General features: G+C 38.7%; 2 protein-coding genes across 2 annotated transcripts; both read left to right on the top strand.

Moving 5' to 3' along the window:
* Positions 1-1,234: 1,234 nt before the first annotated feature.
* On the top strand, positions 1,235-1,882 carry LOC136842331 (uncharacterized). Its single transcript, XM_067109590.1, has one exon. It carries the CDS (start codon positions 1,235-1,237, stop codon positions 1,880-1,882), a length of 648 nt encoding a protein of 215 aa, XP_066965691.1.
* A 2,387-nt stretch (positions 1,883-4,269) lies between these two features.
* Positions 4,270-9,924, top strand: LOC136842626 (eukaryotic translation initiation factor 4 gamma-like). Its single transcript, XM_067110241.1, has 2 exons — positions 4,270-5,282; positions 8,510-9,924. Exons 1-2 carry the CDS (start codon positions 4,461-4,463, stop codon positions 9,284-9,286), a joined length of 1,599 nt encoding a protein of 532 aa, XP_066966342.1. The 5' UTR covers positions 4,270-4,460; the 3' UTR covers positions 9,287-9,924.
* Positions 9,925-10,595: the final 671 nt, after the last annotated feature.

Here is a 10,595-nt window from a genome sequence, read left to right as displayed (position 1 = left end):
AGCAGAAGAAATGGGAAAAATTAGAAAATTGGACCAGTTCTTCACTGTTCAACCTCAACCAAGACAAATGCCAGGAATGAGTAATGAGAGTGCAGAACCTGATCAGTCTGCGGAAATGGCTAACTAAGCCACTGCTCCTGACAAAGAAAATGCAGAAATAGTAATGGGTCCAACTGAAGAAGATAAAGAAATGGAGGCTGATAGTGACCCATGTCTTTCAGACGCTGAAGTTGAGGGCCCACCAGGGGGCAATGACATTGGACTTTGGCCATCCATTATTTCGGAGCAGATGCGTGAATACTGGCTGAAAAGGGGTGTATCAACAGCTCAGCACTGTGATGAAAGATTGTTCTCCGCACACTCGAAGCAGCAACCTAGAAAGGATCGCAATCCAAGAATGTGTACGCTTGGGCTCTTCCGTCGTCAAAATCATAATGGGGAAGTCATAACAAGGAACTGGTTATGCTTCTCTCCCTCAAAGGGATGTGTTTACTGCTTTACGTACAGATTGATGAGCTTAAATACAGAAGAATCTGAGTCTTCTCTGCTCTCGTCTACCGGATTCTGTGATTGGAAACATTCACACGAACGTCTACATAATCATGAGTAGTCAGCAGAACATCTGAAGGCTACAGTTGCTTTCAATAGGAGGTTAAAAGCAATTGGGCGTGTGGATACAGAACTGATACAACAGGTTGAACATCTGGAGTAGTATTGGAGATCAGTATTGAAACGAGTAATTAGCGTTATTCACTTTATTGCTGAGCGGGGCTTAGCATTTAGAGGGGACAACGAATTGGTTGGTTCACCTAGAAATGGAAACTTTCTAGGTATTCTTGAATTTATTTCCCAGTACGATGACACTCTTGCACATCATATCAAAACTGAAGCCAATCGTGGAAAGGGTCACACAAACTATTTGACATCTACAATAATGGAAGAAGTTATCAGCATAATGGGTGAACAACTCCTCAAAGAAATTATTTCTAGAGTAAAGAAGTCAAAATACTACTCGATCTCTTTGGACTCCACACCTGATGCAGCCCACATTGACCAACTGACCCTTGTATTGAGGTACATGGAGAAAGATAGACCTGTGGTACGCTTTGTAACCTTTATGGCAAACAAAGGGCATGGTGCTGAAGATATGTTCAATGGTTTGATGGAATTTTTGAACACACATGACCTAGACCTTGGAAACTGCCGTGGACAAAGCTAAGACAATGCATCAGCAATGAGTGGTAAATACAATGGTCTTCAAGCCAAAGTGAGAGAGGAGAGCAGTCCTGCATCCTGGATTCCTTGTGCAGCACATTCACTTAACCCGGTTGGTAAAAATACTGTAGAATGCTGCTCAAGTGCTGTACATTTTTTTGACTTCCTTGAAAAGCTGTTTGTCTTCTTCACAATTTCAACCCATCGGTATCAACTTCTGGATGAGGCTTTAAAGAATAATGATTCATCATTGACTCTTAAACGTGTCACAACAATGCGCTGGTCCTGCAGAGCTGATGCAACTAAGGCTCTTAAGCATGATTATGAGCAGATTAAGGAGGTACTTAAACATATTGTTGATGACATTGAAGAAAAAAGGTGTGTACGCTGTGAAGCAGAAGGACTGTTAAAACAGATGAATCAGCTTGAAACAGGAATTTACACCACCTTCTGGAATGATATTCTGCAAAGAACAGATGCAACTAATAAAACTCTACAACACGCAAAACTTGATCTAAATACTGCTGTGGCATCACTGACTAGCTTGAAAGACTATGTTGCATCAAAGCGTGACTCCTCCACACTTATGAAAAAGGTGAACAGCTGTCTCAGTCTGGTTCAGCATACTATAAGCAGACAGAAAATCGGCAGAAGCACCGCTATGTGAGACTTAACCCATTGGATTATGGACATGCAGAAGTACAACTCGGCCCTTCTGAAAAATACAGAACACAAACTTTCTTGCCTATCATTGATCAATTTATCTCCTCTCTCGACCAACGTCTGGAAGCATACAAACAGATATCAAGTCAATTTAGTTTTTTTAGACATCTGCAAAAGCTTTCTTCAGACGAACTTCACGACACATCAGAGCAACTCGCCAGGGCATATCCAGATGACTTGGATATTACATTTAAGGAGGAACTGTGCCAGTTTGTAACATTTGCTAATATATTCACAGATGTGGAGCCAACAGATACCAGCACTGAGCTTTTCCTGTATAGACTTATATTGGACAAGGGTGTGCAGGACACTTTCCCAAATATAGAGATAGCTCTACGAATATACCTTGTTTTCATGGTGTCAAACTGCAGTGGGGAGCGCTCTTTCTCAAAGCTAAAATTAATTGAAAATAGAGTAAGGACATCCATGAAACAGAAACGTCTGGTAAATCTGACTATAATGAGCCTCGAGTCAGATATATTGCGTGAACTGGACTTCAACGAAATCATTAGTGAATTTGCAATAAAAAAAATAAAGAAAAGTGTCGAGAAAGTAATCCTGGCTATACATACAACTCCATAAGAAAGAATGAGCTATTATAATTATATGTGTTAGTTACATTATTGTTTTTATATAAATAATTATAACTGTATATGTGTTAAAAAATATGGTAAGAACAACTTATGCTTATTTTATTTTGCGTTTATGCATATCAATAACCTCAGAAGAATAGTCCCATTGTAGTATTTCCTAAATAAAACTGTCCTACTAATATATTAGTATTACTGTATTTTGGCTACTAGATTAATTAGAGTATAGTTTGTAGTGTATGCAATAGGAGTTGGAAAGGGGCCTCCCACCAGAGTGGGCCCCAGGCCTCCCACCATCTGCCTCAAAGCTTCCGAAAGTTAAAAGGTCGAGTAGAGATCCTCACCTTAAGTTGCCGGAGTGGAACAATGAAAAAATATTTACTAAATTACAATTAACTGCCTTGAGCCAATTATTCGTAGGTATAGTACATTAGCTCGTCCCAAATCTCGAAATTAAAAGATATGCGATTTCGTCTGAAAATCAAATATTCATTGGCAGTGGGCTTCCGATGATGCAACAACAGCCTTCTATCATTTGTGACGGAGAGAGAGAGAGGAGAGCATTAAACTAGTTAATCAACATATTTCCGAATTAAACCTCAACGCAAGTGTTTACAGTTTTGCAGACATTTGAAAAGAAACCCAACATGTATAGTTTTCTACATGCAACTCAGGAAACACAAAACCTTACGGTTAGATTGCGCCGGAACAACGATACCTTCATTATGATACGACACACAGATTAACTGGTGGCTCCGTAAACATCCGCCATTGGTCTGTTGTTTACCATAGAGATATGAACATTAGACAAGGTTCAGTAATCATTGTGAAGTAGGTGAAGATTTACTTAGCTCCATATTTGCTATTGTGTTCAAAGTCTTGTGTCTATTTTTTTTCTGTTGACAGTCGTACAATTGTGGTGCTGCCGGTTAGTAAAGCCTAAGGTGATTTATCAGTAACCGATAATGGTCGCCTGCTAGAGTGGGATGGGACGGCAAAGCAGGCATTTGCCTCCCCTGGATCAGACCTGATCTGGAGAAATTACGCTTTAAATATATTTTCACACAAAAAGACTTAAGTCAGTTATTGAATTCATCAAGAAGCCTGCGATAAGCTTCAGCTCTTATCAGAGCTACGACAATCAGTGATCCAATTAAAAAGAAAAAATATGTTACGTGATCTAATATCAGTAACACCTCAGTGGAAGACATTTAAAAATTAAAACGCACACCCAAAAGCTTGTAAGAGCAAGTAAATAAAATTTGCATGTGTGTACTGTATAACTGACGTTCTTAACATGAAAACGTCACCGTTATACCTTTAAATAACATGGGACCCTCATGTTTAAACTTTTGCGAATGACATATACGTCATGCGATTTTTGGGATGAAATGATAAGGAAAAACTCTATAAAAAATGATATACAATAAAAATATGAGCTCCCAAAGCTGGAAAATTTAAACGTCTAAAGATGTTTTAGCCTTTTTCAAAGACTTCCACAGTCATCGTCCTCCAAAACGGTATAAGGAGAGATGCTATGTTGTATATTATTCTTTTTAATATATCTTCTTTGTATTGCATTGGTAACCCAACTCGCCAAAACAAATGAAATTGAATTATAAAAATTTAAATGTTGCCTCTTTGTTATAAAAATATATCTCGAAAACATGATTAAATAAAAATACTCTAGTTGAGCGTTTTGTCAGTTGCGCGTACCTGATTGGGCGAGCTCTTCTAGATCATCCAATCAGCTCGCACCATCGTAAGGGCGGGAGAGAGAAGATTCCGGTATCCGGGATTTAAATTTCCGCCAGCCAGACCAGTTCGTCTCCCCATCTCGTTGTTGGAGGTAGTGCGCGTGCACCTACGAATTTCATCCTTTCTTATACTTATTTCAATAGTTTTACAGTGTTTAACGTACTTTATTTAAACATGAAAGTTACTCGTAGTGCGAAGAAAAGCGCTCCGACACCCGGTAAAATAAAACGATCGTTATTAGCCGGTCCTTTGCTTGTCGCCAAAGAAAACACGAACCCAAGTAAATCGACAAAGCTGCTGATAACGAACCTTGACCACAATGTGACCGATTCTGATATCTGCGAGTTGTTCAGCGAGTTTGGAAGCATAAGAGAAGTTGCCGTGCACTATAACTGCTGGGGCTATTCATTAGGCACAGCCCACGTCGTGTTTTTGAACCATGATAATGCTGCCGAAGCTGCCCGCCGTTACAACGGTGTCCCCTTCGACGGGCGCCCCATGACAATCACCGTCGAAGGAGCCCCACATGGGGCTTTCGGTGTGCAGAAAACCCTCCCTGTTAAGATGCGGCTGTCCTTTGGACCTAACCACATGTCGAATGGCCGTAATCCTTTGTCCCAGGTAAATGTGCCTACCAGAGGAAGGCCGCCAAAGGGACTGAAGCGCCTTGAAAGCGGCCCCAAGGGTTTCGGTGGCCTTACGAAGCCACGAGGACGCCCAGCCGTTTTAGGGAATGGCAAGACCGTGGGCCGATTACCCACAGCTGCCGAACTAGATATGGAATTAGACGAGTACCTGAGCCAGAAGAATAAGAAAGCTGTTGTAACTAAGAATAAAGATAAAGAGAATGATGATTTTGGATACGTGAATGAAGTGATGATCGCCGGTGGGGTGACTCCCCAAAGGTCAGCAAAGAAAAAAAGAACTCCTAAAGGAACCCCTAAAACCCCGGGGACATCCAACGCATCGAGGACAACCCCAGGGAAAACTCCCAAGGTAAGTAGTCTGACATTCCAGGAAGCTTAAGCAAGGCAATGGCACTGCGGTTTCTTTTTTTTTCTAATTATTATGTTCATTTCATTATTATTCATTTTCACGTGTAAGCCATAATTTTTTCTTGATAGCGTAGTAAATTTTTGTCTAGTTCTCAGCGAAAAGGCTGTTTGAGAAGTATTGCATAGTTTCACTGAAAAGGAACTTAAATTCTCATCGCTCAATTTTCTAAATGAAATGCTCTCCTAAGTGTTGTTTCATGATTTAGACGTATTTGTAGTTACTCATATGCTCAGGCACCAGATGGAATAGACCTCAGATAAGGCGAGTAACCTTTGTAGTTTCCCGAGATTAGCCAACGACTTCGTTCGATGACGTCACTTGGAACAGTGCTGGCTGAAACATTTTCTCTCTCTCTCTCTCTGTTTTTGTCTGTTTCAGTCAAATGGGTGTCCAAAATTACTAACTATTTTTACATTTTATTCCGTTTGTATGCAATATGTCTTTCTTTAACATTTTCATTCTTAGATGAATTCTAAACATAAAATTTCATTAGGAACATCAAGATTTCTACTCAATCCATATTAAGAATATCCTTTGGGCTAAATCCCCAATATTTATAATTTTTCTCTATCTTATTCCCAACTCCAGTAACAAATTGTGCAATATCGTAGTGGGGTATAACAGTGCACGAGCTTTGTTATATATATATATATATATATATATATATATATATATATATATATATATATATATATATATATATATATATATATAAAAGCATGCATACGAATACGCCAACCGTTTTATTACTGGCAAGAAGGGAAAAGTCAACATGAGAGAGAGACAGTACAAGAATGTTTTTCGTTCATATGAATAAGCCTAGTTGTTATGGTAAAGGGAGGGAAACTGAACCAATGAGAGAGAGAGAGAGCTTTACTCTTCTCCTCCCCTCCCCCCCACCGTCAGTTAGGGCACGGCGTCCGGTTAGGTTAGGTTTATTTAAGTCTATTTATATTATATTGCCTCTGAAATGCCTACTATGCCTATAGCAGCCTTGGTCAGGATCACCGGGTGGTCTGGCCTTGGCAGTGGTAATGAAAGGGAAAATTATAGTCAGCATACGAGAGAGAGACATACATGCTCTCTCTCTCTCTCTCTCTCTCTCTCTCTCTCTCTCTCTCTCTCTCTCTCTCTCTCTCTCTATACATATATATATATATATATATATATATATATATATATATATATATATATATATATATATATTGTGCGTGTGAGAGAGAGAGAGAGCGAGCGAGCATGTATTCCTCTCTCTCTCTCGTATGCTGACTATAATTTTCCCTTTCATTACCATGTGAAATAGGCCGAAAAGCGAATGCAGAGTGAGGGGTCAAGACAAGACCACCCGTTGGTCCTGGCCAAGGCTACTATAGGCTTAGTAGGCATTTCAGAGGGAATATAACATAACCAGACTTACCTAACCGGACGCCGTGCCTTAAGCGGGGGGGCGGGGGTTAAAGCGCTCTCAACGAGGCTTATTCATATGAACGAAAAACATACTTGTACTCTCTCTCTCTCTCTCTCTCCAGTAATAAAACAGTTGGCGTACTCGTATGCATGCTTTTTTTTTTTTATTAGAAAATTTTCCCCATAAGCTGAATGTCATCTTCGTTAAGCCCCGTCCACATATAATAACGGACGGACTACTCATGAAAACAATTTTAATGAGATTCTCTCTCTCTCTCTCTCTCTCTCTCGATTAACACAGGGGCCTGCATCCAGTCTTAACCAGTCACTCATCCAGTCTTAACCAGTTTTTTTTTTTTTTTTTTTTTGCATTAGAAATCTAATGAAAATTTTATTAATACTTGCATTTTTGAGATTGATATCAGTTCCGCTTATGTTTATTCACTTCCTACATAGTTCGAAATCCTTGGCTAAACGGTAGAAGCTTATCTTTTCACCACTGGTATTGTTCATTTGCAATATAGAGCAACACTTGCTGCTTTCAAAAAAAAAAAAAAAAAAAAACTTGCTTCCTAGCTGAACGGAAAGTACACTATCCCATGACGTCATGCACAGAACTGAAAAAGGAACCTCAGCGTAACTCATCATATTCCATCTTCTGTAAGCTATCCTCAACTTTTCCATAACCATATAAACATTAGGAAACGCGAATGTTTAGTATAATGACTTCAATGCTGAACTGAGACACTACATTATTTAGTCGCATATAATTTGAATTGTAGGGTATTATAGTCCAGAAGTCTGACGACGGACGGACTACTCATCCGAAACCATCCTGGCGAAAGCTGTCACATTTGATGAAGACTGGCAGGCAGTTACATCTAAGTAATAGAAATGTTTTATATGACAGGCCCGAGACGATTAATTTGATTTGTGTAAGATATTACATTGTTAAAAAAGAACTTGAAATCTTGTGTGTTTTAATTACATGACTTTACAGGTTACAGGCAAGATGTTTTGTTATTGTATTATACAGCAGCCTAATACCAGTACGTATAGTGTAGATACATTTTGATTGATGATAATTGCTGTGAAGGTATCTGATTTTTCACAATTATGAGAATCTTAGACAATAGCAAGAAAAAGCTGTCAAAAAGTACTTGGATATTTTTTGTTAATCCGTTACTCCCAGTAATTTCTACCAGTTCAGTTTCATTAAATGAAGTACATAACTATATTTAGTAACTACTTAATTGTTTAAAAACTTAATTGCGTTATACAATATTATGGTTTGTATTATGGTAAAAATTATTAGTATTCCGTTCTTGAAGGTGAAGAGTCTGTTATTTTCGATTTCAGTGTAATATATATGTATATTACACTGAAAATATTATATTGTGTGTGTGAATTACGCTGAAAATTGTCATATATATATATATATATATATATATATATATATATAATCACTGAAAAGAATTGTATAATATATATAAATTATATATATATATATATATATATATATATATATATATATATATATATATATAGAGAGAGAGAGAGAGAGCAATATCACCTTTGCCTCTGATTTAGCTTGTTTCCTTGTTCATATAAAGACAATTACACAATTACGTTTCCACACTTAGTTTTCATATTGCAATCTGCCTTTTCTTAAAGCTTTTTAATCTGTTATTTTGTAGATTGGTATTTCTCCTTCGCTTAGTATAGCATTTCATGTGACTTCTGGTATTTTTTCTTTACAGAGATCTCCTGGCAGGCCCCCTAAGAGACCACTTGGCAGACCGCCCAAAAAGACGCCAACTGGAAGTCCCAAGGTAACGCCGAAAACACCTGGTAACCAGCCAGGGACCACTCCATTTAAAGTCAAGCTTGTGAGGGGCCCACAGAAAACACCAAAGAAAACGGAGACTCAGGAAGAGGAAGAAGTAGCGGACCCCGCCGAAACAGGAGTAATAGCAGTTGAAGAACCAGTCGAAGCGGAGGTAACAGCTACAGCGGAAGATCCCAATGAGACAGAAACAGCGGCAGAAGAGCCTATCGAGGAGGAAGCAGTAGCAGAAGAGCCTACCGAGGAGGAAGCAGTAGCGGAAGAGCCTACTGAGGAGGAAGCAGTAGCAGAAGAGCCTACCGAGACGGATGCAGCAGCGGAAGAGCCCACCGAGGCGGAAGCAGCTGCAGAGGAGTCAGAAGACGATGTAGTGGCGATAACTCTAGACGATGAGGAGGCAGCTGTCCCTCCATCTAAGCGAACGTTGAAAACGCCTGCCAAAATTAAGAGTCAGCCTGCGAAAAAAGCAGTGGAAACTCCTTCCAGACGGCGCACCACGCGAGCCCCATCGAAGACTCCCAGCAAAACCGAGTTAGCAAAGAAAAGGAAGGCAAGTGATGATGAGCCCCTGGAGGAGGGAGAGGTCTCAGATAACGAAGAAACAGTGTTGCCAGATTTGCCTGACCTTTCGAAGTCTGCCAAAAAATTGAACAAGCGTCGAAGTGGGAGATTCGCTGGGTCGGCAAATTAATTTTTTATATATATGTAATAATTTGACCTTGTTCGTTACAATTTTTTAAATCATCGTTGAGCATGTGGTTATGTTTTAACGTATATCATTCTCCTGACTTGAGAACGTGAGGAAGACAATGGAAAGTGCGGAAGTTTAAGTGTGGTATTTTTAATGAGTAAAACTGAATTTTCATGCCTTTGAGATTGCATTCTTGTTTAATTGTGCTTTATATATGATGAGATTACATTGTTCTCTTATGCTTGATTGTTGTTTTCGTACTTGAGAAAGTTGTTGGTTGTATCAGTTAATTAGTGAATACATGAAGCTCAGAATTTGAAGGGGTGGAAATATGTTCATTTCTCCTTTTGACTCTCAAGTTTTAATTTTTCTTTGCACTTTTATGAAGGTAGGATTCTCTTATGCTGAAAGTGCACTTTCTAATTTCACTTTAGCTAAGAGAAATTTCTTGATATATCTGTGATGATTTTCTTGAAGTGCTCAATTATAATAATGCCTTTATGGAATCTTGTGATATAATTTTATTCCCAATACGTCAATATGAAGTAATCATGGTAAATGTATTGTAATTCCGTATTTATCACTTATACATGACGTATACTTTTGTACTGATTTGTCAATAAAATATTTTGACTTTGCGTTGTTTATATCTCTGTTCATATAGTGGTATGGATATTTCAGTACATGGTAATTTGGTTTGGTTAGTTTCAGGATGTTTGAAGCGGCTAACAAGTTACCTTTCTGTCTGTACTGACGAAAATGATGTCCGATCTGAGACTTCGGAGTCGTTCAAGTGTGATCTGTTAAGAATTTGAAGCAGTACTTTGGATTTGTAAAGAAATAAGTGTTTTAAATTTCCTGTGTAATACCAGTTATCTTAGTTTTAGAGGGAGTAATATATATTTCTTAAAGGTCCTTTACCGGCGAAACTCGTGTGGACCACAATAAAATGTGGCAACTTGGCAACTGTACTCATAATTCAACTTGGAGGCGGGAACGGTAACATGGTCACGCGTGTGGAATATCTCAAATGCTCTCAAATGTGTACTTATTTTAGGACTTCGATAAATAAAATGTTAACGATAATTACCTACGGCATAAGCTGTTGTGCTTACATCTGTGTTAGTTACCTTTATACATATTTGCGGAATGATGGACAAACTTGGAGTTGCTTTATCTAACTAAACGGGAGCATGTTTGAATGAAAGTCAATGGCAATAGACTTGGTGCACAGTAATGCTAGTTTTAACTGAAAGAAATAATAAAATCATAATGGTGTTCAAAGTCTAAGCAGAAATAAAATGCAGAC

The sequence above is a fragment of the Macrobrachium rosenbergii genome, chromosome 10 (assembly GCF_040412425.1).
Source record: "Macrobrachium rosenbergii isolate ZJJX-2024 chromosome 10, ASM4041242v1, whole genome shotgun sequence".
Lineage (NCBI taxonomy): Eukaryota > Metazoa > Arthropoda > Malacostraca > Decapoda > Palaemonidae > Macrobrachium > Macrobrachium rosenbergii.
Note: the sequence above shows the minus strand (reverse complement) of the source record. Positions and strands in the feature narration are given on the sequence as shown.

Excerpts from the sequence above, each read along its gene's own strand:
- LOC136842331 (XM_067109590.1), top strand. The coding sequence starts at position 1,235 with ATGAGTGGTAAATACAATGGTCTTCAAGCCAAAGTGAGAGAGGAGAGC.
- LOC136842626 (XM_067110241.1), top strand. The coding sequence starts at position 4,461 with ATGAAAGTTACTCGTAGTGCGAAGAAAAGCGCTCCGACACCCGGTAAA. Across the intron at positions 5,283-8,509 it reads CCCCAGGGAAAACTCCCAAG|AGATCTCCTGGCAGGCCCCC; the intron begins GTAAGTAGTCTG and ends TTTTCTTTACAG.